At 41.8% G+C, this 23,919-nt stretch overlaps 1 protein-coding gene across 5 annotated transcripts; it reads left to right on the top strand.

Moving 5' to 3' along the window:
* The first annotated feature begins 1,384 nt into the window (after nucleotides 1–1,384).
* On the top strand, nucleotides 1,385–23,828 carry TGS1 (trimethylguanosine synthase 1). Of its 5 annotated transcripts, XR_015951500.1 has the most exons (14): nucleotides 1,411–1,629; nucleotides 3,914–3,978; nucleotides 5,548–5,732; nucleotides 6,193–6,979; nucleotides 8,558–8,684; nucleotides 10,486–10,572; nucleotides 11,740–11,914; nucleotides 12,804–13,146; nucleotides 14,003–14,173; nucleotides 14,399–14,542; nucleotides 15,147–15,363; nucleotides 17,650–17,728; nucleotides 22,978–23,164; nucleotides 23,530–23,828. XR_015951500.1 is itself a non-coding variant. In XM_088675522.1 (13 exons), exons 3-13 carry the CDS (start codon nucleotides 5,676–5,678, stop codon nucleotides 23,644–23,646), a joined length of 2,304 nt encoding a protein of 767 aa, XP_088531648.1. In that variant the 5' UTR covers nucleotides 1,385–1,437; nucleotides 3,914–3,978; nucleotides 5,548–5,675; the 3' UTR covers nucleotides 23,647–23,828. The 5 variants fall into 5 exon arrangements, 4 of the variants coding, with proteins under 4 accessions (XP_088531648.1, XP_088531647.1, XP_088531649.1 ...); XM_088675522.1 differs by lacking the exon at nucleotides 22,978–23,164 and having other exon boundaries at nucleotides 1,385–1,437; XM_088675521.1 differs by lacking the exon at nucleotides 22,978–23,164.
* Nucleotides 23,829–23,919: the final 91 nt, after the last annotated feature.

The following is a 23,919-nucleotide window of genomic DNA, read 5'->3' on the forward strand; positions in this document are numbered from 1 at the left end:
GTATAAGGATCGCACTAGACACGATAGGAAACAAAGACCACTATCATTCTTTGCGTCTTTGTAAAGGCCACATTCCCTTGGGGTAATCAGGTGGATGTACATGGGTGGGACTGAAGTCAGTGGTCGACAAAGCTACATTTTCTCTTTCTGCCACCCCGGTTCCTTCACTCAATTCCTCACCCTCCCCACATTCTCTGTGGGCTGCTAGAGAATAGACAAGATTCGACAGGTTGTTCTTCCAGAGATCTTACCTGTTTAGACTTCCTATTTCCTCCCCCAGTTCCCCCCTTCTGCCCACTTTCTGATTCACTGGGCTCCTCCAATCTGTATGAATTTGAGCCATGGGCTCCATGAAATTAGACCCTCATGTTCCCCATCCCTGGTCTAAAAAGAACAATGGGTAACAACTGCACATTGCACATTCTTCTTTCTTGACTGATCAATGTGGCACAGTGTGGAGAAGAAGGGAAATCATTTATCTTTGCTCATGCATTATTTTTATTAAACGTGGTGAGAAGGATGCCGATGTAAAGAGACATGGGGCAACTGTGGTTCTGTCTTGGTTTTCAAGAGACCAAATGAGAGCCAACATGTGTTTCTGGTATGGCAAAGAGTTATTGGGTATTTGTAAGGGGAAAATAATTCCTGATAATGCTCTTAGGCACAACAAAAAATCCAGAAGACACCACGAAATGAAACATGTTTTACTGCACAGGGGTTAATTTGATCTTTTCTAGAGATTAGCTCTGGAACATGTGAAATAATAGCAGCGCTTTTGAGCACGAGTGCAATCTCCACAAACGCCTATTTTGGATCATGGGGAAGCGCTTCAGTAACCAAGGATGTGGTTTCTAGGAAAACTAGTAGCCTGTGTGGCAGCTCACATTTTAAAAATAGAGCAGTTTGGCTTATAGAAATGGAGGGTGTGAATTTCCACACACACAGAGAGAGAGTTCCTTGTAACATTGACATTAGAAAATGGGTGACCGGCTGTCGTTAAGGATTGTTGTTGCGCCATCCAGCGGGATAAAGTTGCATTTCTTACGACGGAGCCCTTTTTTTTTTGCCTCTGCCTTCCTGTGCCGAAGACAGAGAGGGAACCAGCCACCAGCCTCCATTTCTCGGCTGATTCTTATCGGCGCAGGGGAGGGAGGGGGAAACCGGCCTCGAGGACACCTGGCAACAGCACAAAACAGCTGCACGGCTGAAACAGCACAAAATCTTTTATTGTATTTGTAGTTCAAATGTCCGCAGAACAGGGGAGCCACCCCCCTTCCTTCCAGCCTCGCCAAGCAAATTCGCCCTGCTGCTCCGGGGCACAAAGCGGCCCCGCGCTCGCTCGCCTTTTTTTCCCCACCGGACACTTACGGGATGCAACACTCGCGGAGGCGCACTTCCGCCGGAAATACCAGTTCCCGTGTGTCTGTCAGCCTACAGGTCCGCCGCGCTGTTTCTCCCGCGGGGTTCGGAACGCTTGCCTCGAGTCCTTTCGAGGGGTAGAAGCGGCGGCATGTTGCGCGAGGCGCCGCAGACCCTGGTGGTGGCCGAGCTGCTGCTCACGCTGCGGGGTGAAGGAGAGGCGGAGGCAGGAAGCGACATCCTCTGTCTGTGCACGCGAGCCTTCGTGGAGTGAGTGGGAGGGGGGCAGGGGCGGGGGGCCGGTGTGAGCGGCCAGCCATAAATAAGGTCTCACTCGCTTTATTTGCTTGTTTGTTTATTTCCCGCCTTGTTCCCTGACAGGGATTCCAGGCGGCTTAATTGCGGGAGAAGTGGCGCCAAGGAGTGACTTTTTGAATTCCCGCGGCTTCTGAGTACAGTAGTACCGGTAGTAACCTGGTGGTGATGGTGATGACCTGGCATCCCCAAACTGCGACCCTCCAGATGTTTTGGCCTACAACTCCCATGATCCCTAGCTAACAGGACCAGTGGTCGGGGGAGATGGGAATTGTAGTCAAAAACATCTGGAGGGCCAAAGTTTGGGGGTGCCTGGTGATGACAGTGGGTTAGATCAGGCATCCCCAAACTCGGCCTCCCAGATGTTTTGGGACTACAATTCCCATCATCCCTGACCACTGGTCCTGTTACCTAGGGATGATGGGAGTTGTAGTCCCAAAACATCTGGAAGGCCAAATTTGGGGGTGCCTGGGTTAGATCTAACAGTTCACTGTTTCCCACCAAACTTAGAACAATAACATGACGCTTTGGAGAGCATAATATTTACTGCTGTAAAGATCTTCACAAGTGGAGATATATAGGGGGCAGGCGTTAATAATACTGTTCTATCTTTGAATTGTTTTCTGCAGCCAAAAAAACATCACAATGAAGGGGGGTCATGCACCCATTGATACCCCCAGGGGTATGTATATCACACTTTGGGAAATCCTGTTCCTGTGTTAGTTGAACTTCAAGTCCCACTGAAATAGATGGGACATGTTAGTCACAACTAAGTCTCATGTACTTTAGTGGGGTTCCAAGTTCAGCTAATTTAGCCTGGATTTTAGTACATAATTATGAGGTTCTGTCACACTTTTGCTAGCTAACAGTGGGGTGAAATGCAAGGGGTGGTGCCCCCCCCCAGTAAAGTAAGGTAAAGCTGCTGTATGGTAGACTATTCGTGTTGTTGGCATTTGTCTATCTCAGGATACAATGGAAGAGTGTGTCTTTGGGGGTAAAGTCAAACTTTTGGAGAGTTGCAGCACCTGCTGTGGCTGTAGAGACTGATATGGAACAGGCATGTTTTGTTGCAGATTAGGCTGCCTCATGCTACGAACATGAGTTTGACCAAACTACGGGAGGCAGTGCAAGACAGGAGTGCCTGGCGTGCTATGGTCCATGGGGTCACGAAGAGTCGGACACGACTAAACGACTAAACAACAACAACAGGCTGTCTGGTTTTGCTGCTCCAAGTGCACTGTGGTGTTTCTTTTCTCTGTGCTCCTCCTAGTGGATATTCCTCCATTGCTCACTGGTGTGGATGCACCTGACTGTCCATCTCCAGACACCGTGATTGTCTGCAAAGGATTCCCATATGATGGGGTTAATGTTGCCAGCCTTCATGTCACGTTTGCAGGCATCTGTAATTTAGAGTTGGTCTGCCAACAGGCCTGTTGCCTGAAGGCAGCTCTCCATAGAACACATCCTTGGGGATTCTCCCATCTTCCATTCTGTGTACATGAGCAAGCCAGCATAGATGCCACAGAGACAGAAGTGCAAACATGTTGGGAATGTGAGCTTGGGAGAAAACATCTTTGTTTGAGACTCTGCCCTGCTATGTGGTGCCCAAAACCTTCCTGATGCAGCACATATGGAAGGCATTGAGGCGTCGCTCCTGGTGGGTGGCTAACCATGACTCACTTCCATAACAGAGGATGTTGGTCTTTGTAAGGCTGATGGTGAGGTCGAACTCCATGTAGGCTTGGGGTTGATGAGTAGGCTTGGGGTTGGTGATTCTCTGTAGAGTTTCCTTGGAGTGCGCTGTCAAGGTTGCGTTATCTACAAACCACATCTTGTGGATAAGAACCCGTTGCATTTTTTGTCTTGGCATGGAGATGTGCCAGGTTGAACAGACCCCTGCCACTTCTTGAATGGAAATACACACCATTTTCAGTCAAGATGAAGGCATATGAGAGCAACAGAAAGAAGGCTATGCCAAAGAGAGTTGGGGTGTCTACACCTTGGGACAACATTTCATACATTTGATGAAATTGAATGTAGCCCAAGAAATAAATTCGTTAGTCTTTAAGGTGCCTCAAGACTCTTTGTTGTACATGATGATTAGTTTCAGGAAAACCAAAATTATAGCATGTTGTGTAAAGAAGGCCTTTTTTGCATGCTTGCTTTGTCATCTGCTATTTTACTTCCATATTTCATTGATGGCCTTAACAGTGACATGTATTTTTATTTTATTCCCTAGGGATCGAAAACTTTACAAACTAGGCTTGAAGGGATTTTATGTCAAAGATGAAGGTGACAGTATAGGTAAGATATGCTCAAAATATTGAATTAACATTGTGTGCATTGCAAAATAAGTTGTTTGCACACCTGTAAGGTAGAGAAACTTGAATTAACAAATTATAGTTGTATCCCTGCTATTAATTTATCAACTCAATGTTCAGATACAAATTTTTCAAAGTCCATATAAGAAAATGTAGGTGAAGACTTTTGAAAAAGTGAAGAGAACTTATATACGGAAAGTGTTACAACAGTAGTTGTGCTTGAGTAAATATATTGTTGCAAACAACATATGAAATCTGCATGAGAATTGGCAAGATAGGGTGTCTTTAGGTATGTAAACCAATGTAGTATTACTTATGACCTACATACACATCAACCTGGGAGTGAGCCTAGATTAACTTACTTCTGAGTGAACATGCACAAAATTCCACTCTTAGTGTTACACATGTATGTGAATAAACATGGATTGAAATCACTGCTAAGCACTTCTACCCAAGGCTATCCAATATCTCGTAGCCTGATTCTAGTGATTCTTATTAGATGGTTACATCAGTACCTGAAAACTAAATCTCAGAACTCGCATCTAAAAGCCCTCAGCCATAAAACAGTAGGAAACTGACCAACAACCAGAAAGTAGGACATCTCAGCAGTGCCCCTTTCCTGCTTTCCCCACTACCCCATGAAACTGCTGTACAAACTGCTGCATGTGAATTCTGTTTAGGTTTCTTGACTGGTTCAACAAATAATTATTTATTTTAGTTAGCTTACTGTACAATTCATACCCCACCTGTCAATGAATTTTTGTAGCGATTGTAGTGCTGCCCTGATAGTATTCAGGGCAGCATTGCAATCTCCACAAAAGTTAAATGATAAAAACAGCAAATTGGTAGCAAGTGCAAAGCAGCAGAAGAGAACATAGCAGCAACAAGAACAGGCATGGGAGAATAAGGAGGACATTAGAATAGGTGCCTGTGAACCTCACATGGAGATAACATTTCACAAACAGGGACAGGGACATGGACTAGGGAAACATGGTATGGCTGCTGGCTGGCTGCTTTGTTACATAGCTTTGCATTAAATACAATTTCAGACTTGGACTTAGTGTTTTGCAGCTGGGTTCTCATTTAGACAGTTTTGTGCCTTTGGTATCTAGTCTTCATGACTGTGAGACCCTCTGGTGCTTTCCCCCCTTGTGTTTGTGCCTGTAGGAAGAAATTGTCTCTGCAGTAGGAAATTGTGCTTTTTAATATTTTATTTAAATTCAGGCATTTTGGGAAATTTAGCTTTGGACTAACAGAGTTAATCTAAGCATAGAATCAATCACTGAATATTCATTTGAAACGATTATTCACTTACATTTGGTATTTTCAAGAGAACATCTTCTCAAACTTCAATAAACATCTAATGCAATTCGCTTTAAGGGAAATTAATCATTTTTCCTAAGGAACTTGGTGTACTCTTTTGAAATGACTGCCACAGGATGCTTGTTGGGAAAAATAATTTGGTATTGTAATTCTTCTGCTTCATAAATCTATGACTGACAAAAGTAAGAATGAAAATACAAACTTTGTAACTTGGTATTGTGGTTTACAGGGGAAGATCAAGTAACCACCGAGGATGAAGAAAAAGACAAGAAACATAATTCCTTTGGGACTGCTGATTTATCTAACAGTCATGCTTCTGGAGTGGAAGACATTGAACTCGATTCAGAGACTGAACTCATGAAATGCATGGGCTTACCTATTCAATTTGGCAATGCAGCAGCCCATAAGACATTGGTAATAAAACCCAATGTATTTTCTGTTCCTTTGTGCTATTTAAAGTTCTTGGAATGTAAAGTAAACTTAATACTTTGCATTAACATACCCCACAAAAGAATTTTCAGGAATACATTTCCTTTTCCTCCTGGCTCTAGAATAAAAACCAAAGTTAAATGAGAGAAGGAATGGGGGAAATGGGCTTTTAAGAAGTGTGACAAAAGAAAAGTTGAGTCGAAAATAACAAATTGGAAAGCAAATGTATTATTGGCTGTTAATCTAAGAGCACACCAAATAATATAGCAGTTGAAGATTATAGGGTAGAATCATAGAATTGTAGAGCTGGGTAGATGTGTCATTTGTGATTTTCTGGCTGGGTTACAACCAAGCTATACCATGAGAATTTGTGAAATGAATTAACCACGTCAACCAAGTACATTAAATTGCATTTATGCTTATTCTCTTTCATGCTGAATTTCAGGCACCTGAGAATATTAGTAAGAAAAGTAAGAAAGTGAAGAAGAAGATGATGATGAAGAAAAAGAAGATGCGGCAAAGAGAGATTTTCACAGTAATGCAGGAATCATTGAAAGAAGATCATGATGAAGATGACCTCTTTCTTTCCGATGATCACTCTTCAATTAAAAAGGGATCTGAGAATGACAAGAGCTGTGAAAATGGAGACCTTTTACTTGATGGGTTTCATATGAAAGAAAAATGGGAAAAGTATTGGAGTGAGTATGGAGAAGGACTTCTGTGGCAAAGTTGGCAAGAGAAAAATTGTGAACTTGTGTCTATTACTGAGCCTTGGAATAATCCTGAAGTAAAGGAAAAGTGGGAGCAGCACTATAATGAACTATACTGGTATTACTGGCAACAGTTTCACTACTGGGCAAGTCAAGGTTGGACTGTTGACCCCACACACAATATTGACCTGGAAAATAGTGCAGGGGAGCTGGAAACCAAGCAGCCAGCAGAAATGCAGAACATTGGTGTAGACACTGTTTTCGTAGGAGTGCTAAATCCTTCTCCAAGTGATAATCACTGTAATAGTGACATTCTTCCTGAAATTAGTAAAATAAATCTAAACTCTGAAGAAACAGAACGGATCAAATTGGAAAATGCAGATGATTATAATGGTGAGAGTGGACTGAGCATAACAAGCATTGAAAGGTGTTGTCCTTGTGATACTGCTCAGACTGTGAAATGTGATGAGGGAACAAGAGAAAGTAATGCGTCTTCTGAAAATGGATATTCAGACAAGCCAGGTTGGTATACCAGGTTCCCTTTCCCAGAAGGCATAAGACCCTATGTTTGAAAAAGCTAGGAAAGAGATTCCCTTGCAGCCATCCCATATTCTGTACTGTGCATTTCTCCATTGAGTGGCCCGTATAAAAGCTGTATTATTTTGGATGTTTTATTCCCCATTCTTTGCAATCCTGTTTCCCTTCCTCTCCCCTTTCTCCCCATTCCTGCCACGCACATTCTCAGCTGAAGAAGTGTAGATGACGCATCGTAACTTTGTGTCTAGAGCTGAACACTGTCTTTCAAGCATCCTAGACTGCTTTGGCACACAGATATAAAAAGACCCTCTCCCTGTGCTCTCAGTATAAGAGATATTGTCTGTCTACTACATTCCTGCACTGAGTCCAGTAGAGAGTAAATAAGTGTGTATAAGCAGCTACTTCTGCAGCCTGGAATTCTACCTATCATTTCCAGGGCAGGTGAGGATTAGGCATTTCTTCTCAAAAGGGATATGTTTTGGACTCAGAACAGTCATTTGCAAAATGTGAATGGTCTTTAGAACATTGTTTACAAAGTGAGCCTCACATCCATATTGTGGTCTTGGGTATCAAAGGTTATTTAGCACCCAGATGGCTCACTTTGAAAATATTAATCTAATAGAGTGATTGGTTCTGTTTTGCAAGATGTACAGGGAATGGCCTTGAGTCTGTGGTAAAGGGGCAAAGGGTTTGTGTGTTCCATCCACATGCATTTGTCATTCTGAAGGGAAACTATTGTTTAATCTTCACTTAAGACAAAGCCCAACCTTGCTTCTCTGAAACACCCCTAATATTCTACCCACAATTCCTCTGATCTTTCCACAAAAATGTTTGGTTTTCTTGCTAGGCATTTCTACCAGTTTGAGGTGCTATCAGAACATACTGCAGCGCCCAGGCACCTTGATCTTTTCCCAGCCCTGTCAGAAATTGAACATTCCTGAGACCCTGATGTTTTCAATTCAGAGCTGGCTACTTGGACTTTGTTATATTGTTATTTGGAAAGAGGCTCTGAAAGAATGGCTTTCTGATGTTTTTGAATTTTAAATGCCTAGATCAGATACTTAATGAAGCAGAGGCTTTCAGATTGGTGATAGATTGATTTGCTTCGCCAAATGCACAGTCAACAGTTTTGTCTCGACACCAGATAGATTGATGAGTGCAGTTGGGTTCCTAATGAAAAGCAACTGGAAAACAGTATTTCCACTGTGAATATGGTGAAAATGTAAATTTTCTGATTGAAGTTGCTTTCCTCATACAGGAAATGAATGACTACTTGAAGATTGCTGTTTTATTGTATTTTATTATATTTTGCTGTGTTTTGTATTATTGTTGGCCATCTTGAGTACCATTGGTGGGATACAAATTAAGCAAGCAAACAAATAAAATTCATTAACACAGGGAAGATCAACTTGTGGCCTTCCAGATGTTGTTGGATTTCAACTCCCATCATCCCTATTGTCCATGAACGATGGAGCTGATGGAGTCTTAAAAACCGGGCGGCAAACAAATTCCCCACCAGTGTATCAAAGCAATGCTTTCTCTTTTTTCCCTTTTCCTTCTTAGTTTCACAGGGGTCATCTAGATCTTGTTCAGATGCCACAGGAGGTAGGGGATCACACAGTAACAGTGATGGTGATGATGGTGATGATGATGAGCCACCTGAACGCAAACAAGTCAGATTAAAGAGGAGGCAGGTTATCTATCATATATTTCGCTTCTCCCATTCACATTTGGGTGCCTATATGGTTTAGTGTACAGTCGTACCTTGGAAGTCTGTTCCGGAAGTCCGTTCGACTTCCAAAACATTCCTGCAGCCAATCGGAAGCCCCTTCGGACATTCAGCTTCCAAAAATAGTTTGCAAACTGGAACACTCACTTCCTGATTTGCGGCATTCGGGAGCCAAAACGTTTGAGAACTAAGCTGTTCGAAAACCAAGGTATGACTGTACTTATTAACCCTTACTGGCTGCTGCCATATTGCCTTTTTCAAAATGTTGCTGCTTTCATGTTATTACTAGTGATTTGAATATTCTGTGAAATATAAGGCTGTTCTCTTGGGTCTATTTCTGTTGACGAATGATTCACTATAGTTTAGATCAAGGGTCTGCAACCTTTTTCTGTCGGGGATTCAGTGTTGGAAGGTGCCAAAGCCAGCATGGCCAGGCATTTCCTCCTCTTCTCCCCTTCTGCTCTCACTTCTCTGTCTCTCCCCTGCCCTTCCTTCCTACTCAGCTGGCTGCTGATAGACAGACATGTTGCTCTTGCCAGAGGTTTGAACAGACAGTGGCCTTTGGAGCAGCAAAAAAAAAAGCTAGCACTATTCTAGGCTGCATCAACAGAAGCATAGTGTCCAGATCAAGGGAAGTAATAGTACCACTCTATTCTGCCTTGGTCAGACCACACCTGGAATACTGTTTCCAGTTCTGGGCACCACAATTTAAGAAGGATGTTCAAGCTGGGACATGTACAGAGGAGGGCAACCAAGATGATCAAGGGTCTGGAAACGATGCCTTATGAGGAGCACTTGAAGGAGCTGGGCTTGTTTAGCCTGGAAAAGAGGAGACTGAGGGGAGATATGATAGCCATCTTCAAGGTTGCCACATGGAAGAGGGAGCATGCTTGTTTTCTCCTGCACTGGAGGGTAGGACTTGAACCAATGCTTCAAGTTACAGGAAAGGAGATTCCGACTAAACATTCAGAAAAACTTTCTGACAGTAATAGCTTTTCAGCAGTGGAACAGACTCCCACGAAAGGTGGTGGACTCTCCTTCCTTGGAGGTTTTTAAGCAGAGGTTGGATGCTGTCATGGATGCTTTAGCTGAGATTCCTGCATTGCAGGGGGTTGGACTAGGTGAGCCTTGGGTCCCTTCCAACTCTAAGATTCTATGAGTTCTATGAGTTCAAGGTTGTCCCCTCCCTTCCTGGTAGAGATAGCCAGACTAATTGTTTTGTACAGTTACTTTTTCCTTTCAAGCAAAAAGTCTTTATGACAGTTTCGGTAGTGGCATACCCTCCCACCAGATGTCAAAGAGAAAAACAACTACCAGACTTTTAGAAGACATCTGGAGGCAGCCCTGTTTAGGGAAGCTTTTAATGTTTAATAGATTATTGTATTTTAATATTCTGTTGGAAGCTGCCCAGAGTGGTTGGGGAAACCCAGCCAGATGGGTGGGGTATAAATATTTATTATTATTATTATTATTCACTGAAGACCCTGAGTCTCAATTTGAAACAATACTGGGCACAAAACTTCAGGTCATGCTGAGAAGGCATTTATTAGGCATCATTGGGGAACCTGGCCGTACAAATTTCTGACCTTGTCAACAAGTGATAAAAGTTATCATTTGAATTCAATGAACACTTGCTTCTTTTGCTTAGTTGCTTTATAAGCATTTAGAAATAGACTTACCCTTCATTTGAAGTCAAAATAGGCAGCTCTTTTGTCTCAACTTGCTGTGAACTGTAGTGACAAATATTTTTGTTTCTTTCTAGCCATGAATTGGATCCTGAAGAACATTCCCAGGCTGATCCAGAAAAGATTTGCTGTCTTTTGGGGCTCAAACATGGCAAAGGACAAAAGTAATAAGTGTTCTAATGGTTTCCTTAAAGCAGGAGTGAGGAACTATTTCAGCCCGAGGACCACCTTACCTCTTAGGCAACCTGCCAGGGGCTTCATGCCAGTGGTTGGCAACAACAGGCGTGGCTCTTGCCTTTGTACAGTAGGCTACATTCAAGCCATGCAAAATCTAGAGGTTTCTACACACCTCTATCCATTCAAGCAAGTAAGATGCAAAAGCACTTCAGGAGCAGGCAGAGCAGGGTCAGTGAGAGGTGTGACTTGGAAACTATCCTGAGGACCAGATAGAGAATTCTGGAGGTCCACATTTGGCCATGCTTGTTTATTGTAAATAGTTTTCTTTTTCCACTAACAGTTCCTGTGTGATCTATTTAGATCAAAGGTAGAGAACTGGATCTGGCCAGTGGGCCAGATCATGATCTCCCTCGCCCTGGGCAGGCAATGTTTGGTAGCTTACTTGTCAATCACTTGGCATCACATTGCTGTTTGGTGACATTTATGCCCTCCATATGTCTTGCAGAGTGCTTTGCAAAGTGCTACTCAGTATCCTCTGGAGATACCCCTTTCAAAGTACTGCACAAGATAGCACTTTGTTCACTGTTGCTAAGTCCCTTTCAATCATCTGATCAAGGTCTTCTGGAGTGATTTGAAAATGACTTCTAAGCTCCTTTCAAAGCACTTATATTTGCAGTACTTTGCATAAATTGATTGGTTGTGCCTGCAAATCACATTTCAGCTGAGCTGGATTTTTACCTGTCCCACCCCCAACATCATATATGACATCAGTATAGGGTATGTGGGCATGGCTTGGCTGAAATGTCATTGCAGACCAAATGGGGAGACCTGATGGGCCTAATTAGCTAGGAGGCTTGAAGGTTCCCTAGGCCTTATTTAAAAGCTTGAGTGATTCAACACAATATATATTCAAACAAAATACATTAAAGCTTTTTGGTAAGCTTTAAATGTATCAAAGTACAATATGTATAAAAGCAAAGTTTACTGCAGTAACTCCATTATTTTTTTAGGCCTATTTATGTGGCAATTTTGGCATGCTTAAAAGGAGTCTTCAGTTGAAGAAGGCACAGCTAATAAACATACTGTGAAGCGGAGCAAAACGTCTCCCCCATCACTGAAAATGTTGTTTTTAACCTTTCTTCTGTTTTCTCCAGATACAGAGACATTCCTGACTTCAGTGAAAGAAGAGTGAGTCATCTCAATAAAAATATGAAGTTTAAATCAAAATTATTGGACATGCACAGAACAGTCAAGACCAAAAGGAAACATATATTTTTTACAGAAGAACCTGAGACAGGGGCAATTAAAAAGAGCAGTACTTTGATTAAGGTCAGTATTGTATATGGTATATTAATACTGTAGTCTTGAACTTGGGATTCTGATGTTAAAACCTGTGTGTCTGTTGGCTCTTAAAAATAGTGCAAGATTGTGTTCATAATTCAAATTTTATTAAACGGTCACAGACCAAAATGACTTGTGTTCATAATTTAGAATGCTCTTAGTTGCTAGTGAGAGAAAGAAAGTAGGTACAATTTTATGTTTCTTACTGTATACTAGATTATGTAAGTAATTAAATTCGTATTAGTCTAGTAAGGACTGTATCTTAAGAAGAGACTTCAATGTTTAGGAAGGACTCAGCCCCATTATACCATCTTGGATTGTTCCTGGGGCATATACAGGACCTGAGATTTTACCATGTCAAAAGCGCCCTACATAGAGATACCCTGCAGCTGCCAAGGTCATCTGATGTGGTGGTGCGTCATGTGATGACTGTACTGCATTTCCATCCTAATATTTTCGTTGGTTTGCCTGTGTACAGTGAAAGAAACTGCAACACAATATACCCAAGGACCAGTTTACACAGATAAAACAGCTTGTTTCTCTCTGCAATGGCATTGTCCGCTTACATCAAGGTTTATTGTAGACATAACATGAAACTATCAGGATTAAGGCCGAGCCATAATTTTTAAGCAACTTGGATATCACAGTAAGCAGTGGTGGAGTGGAGGAAGAGCCCTGCCTGGGGGTGGGGGGAGTCTACGAGCATGTGAGGTGAATGCTCCCGAATGCCAAAACGTAGTGTTCCTTTGTAGGGTTCTGTTGACTTCTTTTTCCTTTTACTTAGACTGCTGAAGTAGTGATAATCTCCCTTCAGTAGCAGCAAGTCACATTTCTGCAATTGTTTGAAATGTGGTTCTGTAATACATGGTCTTCCTAGGTAGAAAGCTTCTTGAAACAAGTGAATGAGGCTGCGGAAGAGATGTCTCAAGACAGAGTTCACCCTCCTTCTTCCAGTAGTGATTCAGAGGAACAGGAAAACGTTGCTGGCTCACAAAATAATTTGGATTCTCCCCAAAGTGACCTGCCGTTCTCCAGTTCAGATTCTGGAAAGCGTGGAGGAAACAGCACTGAGGAAAGAGGCGAAGAAAATCTGGTAGTAGCAACAAGTGACTGGAAGTTCCAGGAGCCCAAGGAAGAGGCAGGAAGAGAAGATGCACATCCTTCAGGAAGAGAGTTAGTTCCTATGGATATTCCAAACTACCTGCAGGTGGAAACAGAAGGTATGTGATAATTCTGAGTAAAAGCTTTTAAAAGGGGTATGTGGGTGTGCGTGTGTGCTTGTATGAGAAACTGTTGATAAGCCCCCAAGATACTAGCCTTCAAAAAACAAAAATTAACCCCCTTTTTATTTGCAAGAGGGATGGTTTGCTCCTTTGAATAAAAATCCAGCTAGAAGCAACTTCTGCTGGAAATAAATGTAGCAGATTAATGGGGGAACATGGAACTCTGCCTGCTTCTGTGAGTTTGTTTTACAAGAGAGCAGTTCCAACCTATAGTAGAGATCTTCTTGGTCCAATGAACAGTTTCTTTCTCAAGAAATGTTATATGATAAGCAACATAGGTGCTAGGGGAATTTTGCATAAAAGATTTTGTTGGTTAGATTTCTGTGTTCTATTAAATTCCTGAAATCTCTGTGGGAGAAAAGAATGTTTTGGTTTTCATTGTACTAATTTTTGTTGAAATGTCTTTGTATGTTTTCATATGCTTCTTTATATTTTTTTTATTTCTAAAGACAGTTTTCCCAGTGAATAAATTTGTGGTGAATTTCACATTTGATTACTACAGTAGATGCAGCAATAAAGCAGATTGTTGTGGCTTTTTTGTTTCCCTGTTGCAATATCAGCAGCTGAAGTGAACAATCACACTAATATTTATTTCAGTTTAATGGATTTTATTGTATGTTACATTTTGCATGTTGTTGTCCCTGTAATCACTTTGGGACTTCTCATGGCTCTGTGAAGCAATCCATAAATTGAACTGAAATGGGTACTAAAAGTAATTTAGATTTTTCTTTGTGTTCCTAAATCCATTTAAGAGAAATGAGCTAATTGCACAGTATGGTTTTCTTTGGTTTAGGTGATGTAAAAACTACGAACAAGAGGAAAATCAAGATAATACTGAAGAAGACAAACAGGTGTGGGCAGCCTCTGCCCCCTGAAATAGTTGCTGATCCCGAGTTGGCTAAATACTGGGCACAGCGCTATAGACTCTTCTCTCGATTTGATGAAGGGATTCAGTTAGACAGAGGTAAATTCATAGTAATGATAGAGCTGAACATATTAATTGGAAGCTACTTTGTTTTGAAGTGATTGGCAAGTTCTGTGATAGACCATTCTACACATCTAGACCATCACTTGATACTTCAGCACTAAATGATTATTGTGCATGTGTGAGCTATATACTTCACTGATTTTTATGTTCAAGCTTGTCCTTTTTAAGTACAGAAATATGACTACTGCTTTCTTCCATTAGAGGGATGGTTTTCTGTTACGCCTGAGAAGATTGCAGAGCATATTGCGGATCGTGTAAGTCAGTCCTTCAACTCTGACTTAATAGCAGATGCATTCTGTGGCGTGGGAGGAAACGCTATTCAGTTTGCCTTGGCAGGGAAGAAAGGTAAACATTTCTGTTTGCTTCTTTTCTCTTATCTACTGTTTGCGCATTAATGATGCTAGTTTTGTGGTAGATATATATCTTGTGTGTGTGTGTGTGTGTGTTCTAGTTAAAGGTAAAGATTCTTACTACTGGACAGATCCAGTCTTTGCTATTGGCTGTTGCAAATTCCCCCCTCTAGTTCCCAGTGTCACTTTCCACGTTGTCTTGGAAGTGTTGGATACTGCCTCCACCCTCCACCGTGTGGATGTAAGAGGAGGGAGGAATCTGCAGAAGTGCCTTTCCTGCTTTCACTAGTGAGATCCTCCAAGAGATGGTGTCTTTTTCCCCATGGTGATCTTTGTTCAGCCTTATGCTTTGCTTGCTTAGAAAAATTAAACCATTATCAGCTTAGTTCAGAGTTACACAATATACACCGGCCAAAAAAATTATACAAATGCAGAGAAAATATAGTGGTGTTATTCCAGTTTAGGTAATTGGTTGTTTATGTGGCACAAGTACAAATTTCTACTGCTTCCTTGCTTTTCAACATACATGACTGGTTAAATTATTATTTTTTATAAAAAAACCCCTACATTTAAAAAAATACCTTGTTCATTGTTTTTAGTAATCGCAATCGATATTGACCCTGTGAAGATCAGTCTTGCTCTCAACAACGCAGAAGTCTATGGAGTAGCAGACAAAATAGAGTTCATATGTGGAGACTTCATGAAGCTAGCATCCAGTTTAAAAGCAGATGTTGTGTTTCTGAGCCCTCCGTGGGGTGGGCCTGAATATGCTGCTGCAGAAATCTTTGATGTTCAGACTATGATTTCTCCCGATGGATATCCTTTTTCAAGTCACTTGTTCCACAAAAGTAAAACAAATGCTGTTTTTTCTTACAGGGTGACCGCTTATCACGTATTAATGCTTTCTGCTATCTATAATTTCGTTTTATACATTAAATTAACACCCCACCCTTCCTCCCAAAGAATCATTTCCAGAGAATAGGGTCCTTCCCCCTTACTTTGTAGTTGCAAGGGGCTCAGATGATCTGAAAAGTGTAGTCTTAGTTTCAAGCTGCTTATATTAAGCTTAAGTTCTGTTGTGGGGTGGGTTTTTTTCCCATGACACACCTTGCATAGGAATTCCAGTGTCATGAGTTAAGATTTTTGTACGGTTGAATGATTGGTGATATCCTTCTTCAAAGCAGCTGATGGCAGTGTTGCAATCTGATTCTTGTAAATCATATGTTCATTGCTGTTTCTCTCAGGAGAGATTTTGGTACTCTGACTAACAAGAGATATGGACAATTACATCATAAATAAGCTTCCAGACAAGCTGGGGGTTTTCCACATCCCCCTATGTTTATTATCTGAATACTGTTGTGTGTGTGTGTTTCTTTTTAAGTGACTTTCTTTTCAGAATTGGTCCTAATTAGGATGTTGGATTTATAATGCTGACAACCAGATTTCTGTTGTTGAAGAGGTTTTGTTTGAGTTGGCATAAAGTCTTGCGTAAGCTGGGAGATTTCTGTTGTTGCTTTCTAAAAAAGCCCACCACATTTTGACAGTTCCTTGTACTAAGTTTGACTGTCTGTTAGACAAAAGGGTTGAATTGGTTCATAGACTCCAAGGGCTGAAAAGGATCAGATACTTATCAAATCTCATTCTTGGTCCTGTGGCGGGATCACCTACTAAATCTAATAATTCCTTCTGGGTTAACATTTCTGAGTTCTTATAGGATGACTTTACATGTGTACTAGATGATGCAGTAACTAATTCCCACATTGAGGAACTAGTGTAAAGGGCAGTTTCAGGTTCCCAAATTCATCGCAATCATCATTTCAGATCTGTTGTCCATATGGTATGAGGGAGGGTTAGAAACAGTTATGTCTCTGGAGAAATACCTTCTTTTTCCTTGGCAATCACTCGTAGCCGAGTAAAATTGTCTTCCGTGAAAATGGTCTTAGCAGTTTGTCTGTAAGTGACTGTGGAGATTGATTCTGGATCCACACATCCTTCCACAGTGAGGATATAGGTTTCCAGGTGAGAATTAGATCACTGTGAGGATTTGCCAAACGTTTCTCCCTTTTGGCCTGAGTTCATACTTCTTCAAAGTCCATGTTGCCTTTGATATAGGCTATTCTCCAATTGGTGGGCTCGCAGGCCAGTGATTCCCAGGTGTTGGTGTTTATACTACATTTTTAAGGATTTACCTTGAGATCATCTTTAAACCTCTTTTGCTGTCCACCAGCATTACACTTATCATTCTTAAGTTGGGAATAGAGTAGCTGCTTTGGAAGACGATAATCAGGCATCCGAACAACATTTGACAAGTAGTTTGGGTATGGTCAGTACATGCAGCAGAGAAGCTGGGAATTGGGGTAAAGGTAAAGGGACCCCTGACCGTTAAGTCCAGTCATGGACGACTCTGGGGTTGCGGCGCTCATCTCACTTTACTGGCCGAGGGAGTTGGCATTTGTCCACAGACAGCTTCTGGGTCATGTGGCCAGCATGACTAAGCCGCTTCTGGCAAACCAGAGTAGTGCACGGAACGGTACCTATTTATCTACTTGCACTTTGACATGCTTTCAAACTGCTGGGTGGGCAGGAGCTGGGACCGAACAACGGGAGCTCACCCTGTCGTGGGGATTTGAACCGCCGACCTTCTGTTCGGCAAGCCCTAGGCTCTGTGGTTTAGACCACAGCGCCACCCGTGTTGGGAATTAGGTTGGAGAGACCTAAAGTGGTTGCATGGAATATGCCACTTAAACTGCAAGGGGTAGGGGGAGACACGTTTTTGAAAGTGATTAACACCTCTAAATTGAAAATTAGCATAGAAAGAAGAAAGCTAATCTGAACAATATTTCTTGCTGATTCGTTAATGGCTTGTTTTCATTTTTATGCTTGCAAATAGTTTTGTTTTTTACTAGAATATTTAAAAACTATACCTACCCCTCTGTTACCTTATCCTGCTGCTTGTGTAGACTAGGGCCCTGATCAGAATATCACTCATGGTATTCTGTACACACCTGTGGAAGAATGTGTGTTACGTTAGGGGACTGTCTTACTAAGGGGGCCATACCCATTGAAATAGTATTTGCTTTTTCTTCCTTAACACATCTGTACATTTGAAATTTTCAAGCTGTCGCAAAAGATTACCAGCAAGATTGTGTACTTTCTTCCTCGTAATGCTAACATAGATCAGGTAAGTTTTAATTTGCAGGTTCAGGGGTAGTGCAGTACAGTTGACTTAGGGTGGAATTCAATGTTGCGCATTTGCAGCTTGCCAAAAGGAATGACACCCCCCCCCCACACACACACTCTGTTCTGGGGACTCTCCCCATACTCACTCAAGCCATTTGGGGGGGGCAGAGGTGGGGAAAGCCCTGTTGCAAGTGAAAGTCCTTATGCAAGGCTTCTGCTGACTGAATTCTGCTCCTGAGCTGCGAACAGACATTTCACCTCTGCCCAATGGGCTTAAGTCAAATCTCTGTCTTTCACCTTCCATTTCTTCCCACCTCCATCTATAATATGGCGATAACACTGGCCTACCTTACACATTTGTTGTAAGGAGTACTGAGAGCCTATGTAGAATGTGTAAAGATTGAATATTATTGTTATCAAATTTTCTCCCTGTATAACAAGGATGGGGAATCAGGTGGCCTCTACCTCTCCAATCATTCCTGACCTCTTGCCCATTGCAGAGTGGAGCTGGCGGGAGTTGGAGTCCAACACCTGGAGGGCTATGGGTTCTAGAATACTAAGCTTCTTCTGTAAATATGTATTTTTGTTGGAAAAAAGTAGGCTCTTTGATATTCAATAACCTTAGAAGTTTGGGTGGAAAGGACCAAAGGGGGAAACATGATAGAGGTTTCTAGCACAGACAGTATGGATAGTGTTATCATTCTGTGCTAGAAACCGAGGTCACACTGTGAGATTGAATGGCGGAGCAGACAGAGAGGAAAACATAATTTACCGGTATATCAGTGAGTACACGAAAAGTTAGCAAGGACCGCCAGCTTAGATAACATTTTAAAAGGATTAGGCCAATCCATAGGGGCTAGGTCTATTAATGACTATATAAATGGAATCTCTTTGTTCTGAGGCAATGTAACCCTAAATCAGGCATCCCCAAACTGCAGCCCTCCAGATGTTTTGGCCTACAACTCCCATGATCCCTAGCTAACAGGACCTGTGGTCAGGGAAGATGGGAATTGCAGTCCAAAACATCTGGAGGGCCGAAGTTTGGGGATGCCTGCCCTAAATACTAGTTGATGCGGAGCAAAGAACTTAGAGAGCTTTTGCCTTTGTGTTCTTATGTGAAGGTTTTATATTGATACCTGGTTTGGCGCACTTAGGTGGTGGACCAGGTGTAATTTTTTGGCAAAGGCCATAACTAAATGTTTTGCAGTACTAGGCTGATGCAGCTGCAACTTTTCCAATACTAGTAGTTACTTAAAGGTAAAGGTACCCCTGACCGTTAGGTCCAGTCGCGGACGACTCTGGGGTTGCGGCGCTCATCTTGCTCTATAGGCCAATGGAGCCAGCGTTTGTCCGCAGACAGCTTCCGGGTCATGTGGCCAGCATGACAAAGCTGCTTCTGGCGAAACCAGAGCAGCGCACGGAAACACCATTTACCTTCCCGCCGGAGCGGTACCTATTTATCTACTTGCACTTTGACGTGCTTTCGAACTGCTAGATAGGCAGGAGCTGGGACCGAACAACAGGAGCTCACCCCGTCGCAGGGATTTGAACCTCCGACCTTCTGATCAGCAAGCCCTAGGCTCTGTGATTCACTTTCTCACTTTGCACTCACTCTCCTCTTTTTACTTAACGATTTTTGACATCTAAGCATTCTAATCATGGTTAAGGATTTTCCCAAGCCCTGGTGGTTTAGCATTAAAACCTTGTTTTAGGAATGTCCTCAAGCATGGCTAGCAATGAAAGGCTTGCAGGCTGCACATCAGAGATCCTGAACTATACCTGTTACACTACCTTGTACTGGGGTCTGACATCACACTTCAAAGGTTTGAGCACCATTACTTTGCATTTTCAGTTTTCTTTCAATATTTACAGTGCTGTAGATATAGCAATATACAAACCCCCACAAAGTTTAATATAAACAGTTAATAATCAAATCCAGCCTTAAAATGTGGAAGATATAGACACTGCCTGAAGGGGCAAAGCTGTTCAAACTTGAATTATTGTCAGTTTCTTTGTACTTCCTCTAGAGGGAGCAGTCATACCAAAAAGATACAGATAGTGCAAGTAAATTATGCGTGCTGTGCTTTTAAACTAAGCAAAGAATGAACTGTTTGGTATAGGGGTGCTGCTGGCTTTCTTTATACACTTTTCAGGACAGAGTTTTCAGGTTGTGGGATACTTGCTTGGCATGAAAGTATTTTTGTTTAAAAAGCTCAGAACCACAAAAGCAAAGTGAAGGTAAACCAGGTCAACAGTTGTTGTTTTTGTGGTGTTTGTTATTAGACATTATTATGTTTGCTCATGATGGAGACTTAATAGCAACTTGCAGTAATAAAGTGCTACTTCAAAGGCAATTTATATGGATGTAGACACCTACCCTGGAATAGGACAGACTTATTAAAAGTTCATTGTATGTATGTTTGCACATACACATCCAGACCATAATAATAATAATAATAATAATAATAATAATAATAATAATAATAATAATTTATTTATACCCCGCCCATCTGGCTGGGTTTCCCCAGCCACTCTGGGCGGCTTCCAACAGAAAAATAAAACACAATAATCTATTAAACATTAAAAGCCTCCCTGAACAGGGTTGCCTTCAGGTGTCTTCTAAAAGTCTGGTAGTTGTTTTCCTCTTTGACATCTGTTGGGAGGGCGTTCCACAGGGCAGGCGCCACCACCGAGAAGGCCCTCTGCCTAGTTCCCTGCAACTTGGCATCTCGCAACAAGGGAATCACCACAAGGCCCTCGGTGCTGGACCTCAGTGTCCGGGCAGAATGATGGAGGTGGAGACGCTCCTTCAGGTGTGCACTGTCATTTCTGGAACTGATCTTTCTAGAAACTGAATGTTTGGGCTTACAATCTAGGCCATTGTCTGTTCTTCAGTCACAGTTCTAGGTTTGTTGCAATAACAAAGTATGTAAACAGATACTTATTCCCTCAGGATCTTGAGCCTTTTCCCAAGTTTACATAAAAGTCTGCTGAGATACTGCAGATTCCAAAAGGTTCCAAAAATGTCAAATCTTACTAATGTTAACAGAGATAAAAACTGGTAGCGCATGAAAAAGCATAACTTTAAAATGTCAGTGATAGCTTGTACAATCACATAGGAAAATGGTCCCAAATGAGCAGGTGTGTCAAGTTAGCATGATGTAATCACAGGTAAATGTGCATAGAATTCCATCTTTGTACTGAGGTACCTGTCAAGTTTGGGATGCTCAGATATGTTTTTCCTAAGTAATCTTTGCTGCACAAACTAGACAGATCTCATCACTGATGGCATTTGCACAAGCATAATGGATATCCCTTTCAAATATAAACACAGCTTCCACATCCAATTCTATCCTAGGAAGCAGGAATATTTATGTGTGTGTTTTTCCTTTTTCAGATATGCTAACTCAAATTCAAACCATTGGAGATGATAATGAACAAGTTTGACTAGGTTCAGTAGTCTATAGGCAGGCACTCTGGAACTGTACATCTCCATGTCCTGCAGATAGAGAACATGTACACTGAGAACAGAAAGAGTAATGTGATGTCTGTGAAATTTATTCCATTAGGCGCAGCCCAGGCCATGCAGCAAAGATGGGCATTTCACATACAGATGCTCAAATTTGTGAGAAGGTCCCATTGAGCTTTATAGGACTCAAATTGTCCATTTGAGGTTTTGAGATGAGGGTGTCCTCCAGACCATTTTGAAAATTTCCATGTAGCAACTTTCCATAAGCAGCTGGTAACGAAGCGGCATCCATTTGAATGACGCTCCCTCATTCTTTTAATTGATGAGGAGAACAGAAATTCATTTTCTCTAAGAATGTTTATTTTTATTTTGGGGGGTTGCATCTCTTAAATATAATCCAATCTGTTTCTCCCTAAAAGCCTGCTGTGCTGCCTACATGCACATGTGTTTTAACAAAACAAGTGTGCATAGGACAGGAACTGAGTAAATGCAGTCTCCAGAAGCAGTTAGATTGTATTGAGCGTCTTGTGTAATCCAGTTTTTCCCCTTGTTAACTCTCAGGGTTCAATGAACTTTAGAGAAATCCACTTGCAGTAATATGGCCAGTCCACACAAGTAGATCATGACTCCAGTCATTTGTACATAAGCAAAAATGGAAACTGCTGAGATATTTTGGGGAGTCAAGATAAGTTAGTAACTCCTTAATGAATCACAGCACCACAGACAAGATTCTCCCCTACCTAGCAAGGAGCTCAGGAACTAGCACTGGGAAATGAGTTTTAGTAAACGTAGGTTTGTCACTTGGGGGGGGGGGGTTATATTCAATCAATTAAATATGCTTCCTTCCAGTTTACTATTTTACTACTTAAGTGCTTATGCTGGCATGTCATGAATTGATATTATATCCAAATACAGCCATGGGAGGATGCATTAGCCACATTCACATGCCACATGGTTTGCAATGCACAAATGAATCACAGCTGCTTTCAGTCTCCCTCTGAGTGTTGGGAGAAAACAAACCATCATTCTGGTTTCATTTGTGTTTCGTTTGAACCAGGGTTTGTAGGTTTGTTTCACTCCCAAATGATCTGGCTACAGATTGTGGTTTGTTAGGGCTGAGACAAACCACAGTCCCTGATTTGGATGTAGCACTAGGTGAAGAATGTGATTTGCTTTCACATAACCATAACAGGGAACAGGGCATTAGACATGATTTATGTATGCATGGTAAGCTATGGTTTGTGCTTCACAGTGGCATGTGAATGTGGGGTGGAATTGGCATTAATACAGGTGCCACATAATAGCCGGTTTAAAGATGCCAGTTTAAAGGACTTGTCACCCTCTTTTTGCTATTAAAGAGGGCCATAGGTCAGTGGTAAAGCATCTGCTTTGCATTCAGAAGCTCCCAGGCCCCATCCACAGCAGCTCCAGGTAGGGCTGGGAGAGAACAGTCTCTGAAACCCTGAAGAGCCGCTGCCAGTCAGTGTAGACAATGCTGAGCTAGATGGATCTATAGTCTGACACAGTATAAGACTGAGCTTCCTGTATTCCTAAGTGTCAGCAGTCTGGTTCCATTCTAGTTTGAATGGAACATATCCTCTTTGTACAGGCATTGCTTGCCCCAAAATGTCCCCCACTTTTTAACAAAAAGAAACCTGTTTCCCACACACACCATGGCCTTATCAATAAATAAAGCTCCTTCGCTATGCCTTCTAGCTGTCCCTGTGTATGGAACAGGTAGCATTTATTTCAGCTTCTTGTGGGCTTGATTATTTCCCCAGCAGAGGCTCATAGTTGCCTATCAAGGATCCTGTGGTAGTGGTTTTCTGAAAGAGGTTGGACTAGATGAGCCTTCCTGCTAACAACAACAACAACAACAACAACAACTTGTTATTTATATGTCACCCATCTGACTGGGTTCCCCCAGCCACTCTGGACAGCTTCCAGCAAATTCAAACATCAAACACAGTAAGATATCATTAAAAACTTCCCTGAACAGGGATGCTTTCAGATGTCTTCTAAAAGTCAGATAGATGTTTATCTCCTTGACATCTGATGAGAAGGTGTTCTGCAGGGTAGGGGCAACTACTGAGAAGGCCCTCTGCCTGGTTCCCTGTAACCTCACAGTGAGGGAAGTGCCAGACGACTCTCAGAGCTGGACCTCGGTGTCCAGGATAAATGATGGGGATAGAGACACCCCTTCAGGTATACGGGGCTGAGGCTGTTCAGGGCTTTTAAGGCCCTGAATCTATTACCATCTTGGTGTTATTTTGAGTTATTAAATAACATTTTGAGTTATTTAACCGTTGTTTTTCTTTCTTTTTACTTTTTAGGTAGCTTCCTTAGCTGGGCCAGGAGGAAAAGTTGAAATAGAACAAAACTTTCTGAACAACAAATTGAAAACCATAACTGCATACTTTGGTGATCTAATAAAAAAACATGCATCCTGACTTTTTTATGTGAGTGAACCTGCTTGTCAAGGCAAAACATATTATCCCAAAGCTTTGAAGAATACTTTGCCTGCTACATATATTACAATCAGTGGCTCCTCTAAAATATTGTCATTTTGTTAATTAATGAAAAATGGTTTAGAATGCCTGTTGCAGGTATCAATAAAATATTTTACAATAAATCTGAAGGATTTTCTAAGTGATTATCAAAGTAAAGTGTGAAGTGGATTAATAATTATACTTACATTTACATACACAGAGCAGTGAGGCAAT

The sequence above is a fragment of the Zootoca vivipara genome, chromosome 8 (genome assembly GCF_965207765.1).
Source record: "Zootoca vivipara chromosome 8, rZooViv2.hap1.1, whole genome shotgun sequence".
In the NCBI taxonomy this organism is placed as follows: domain Eukaryota; kingdom Metazoa; phylum Chordata; class Lepidosauria; order Squamata; family Lacertidae; genus Zootoca; species Zootoca vivipara.

Bases quoted from the DNA above. Each gene is read 5' to 3' on its own strand.
- TGS1 (XM_088675520.1), top strand. From the start codon at position 3,699: ATGAAATTGAATGTAGCCCAAGAAATAAATTCGTTAGTCTTTAAGGTG. The intron at 14,174-14,398 runs GTAAATTCATAG...TTCTTCCATTAG, and splicing joins AGGGATTCAGTTAGACAGAG to AGGGATGGTTTTCTGTTACG. The intron at 14,543-15,146 runs GTAAACATTTCT...CATTGTTTTTAG, and splicing joins TGCCTTGGCAGGGAAGAAAG to TAATCGCAATCGATATTGAC.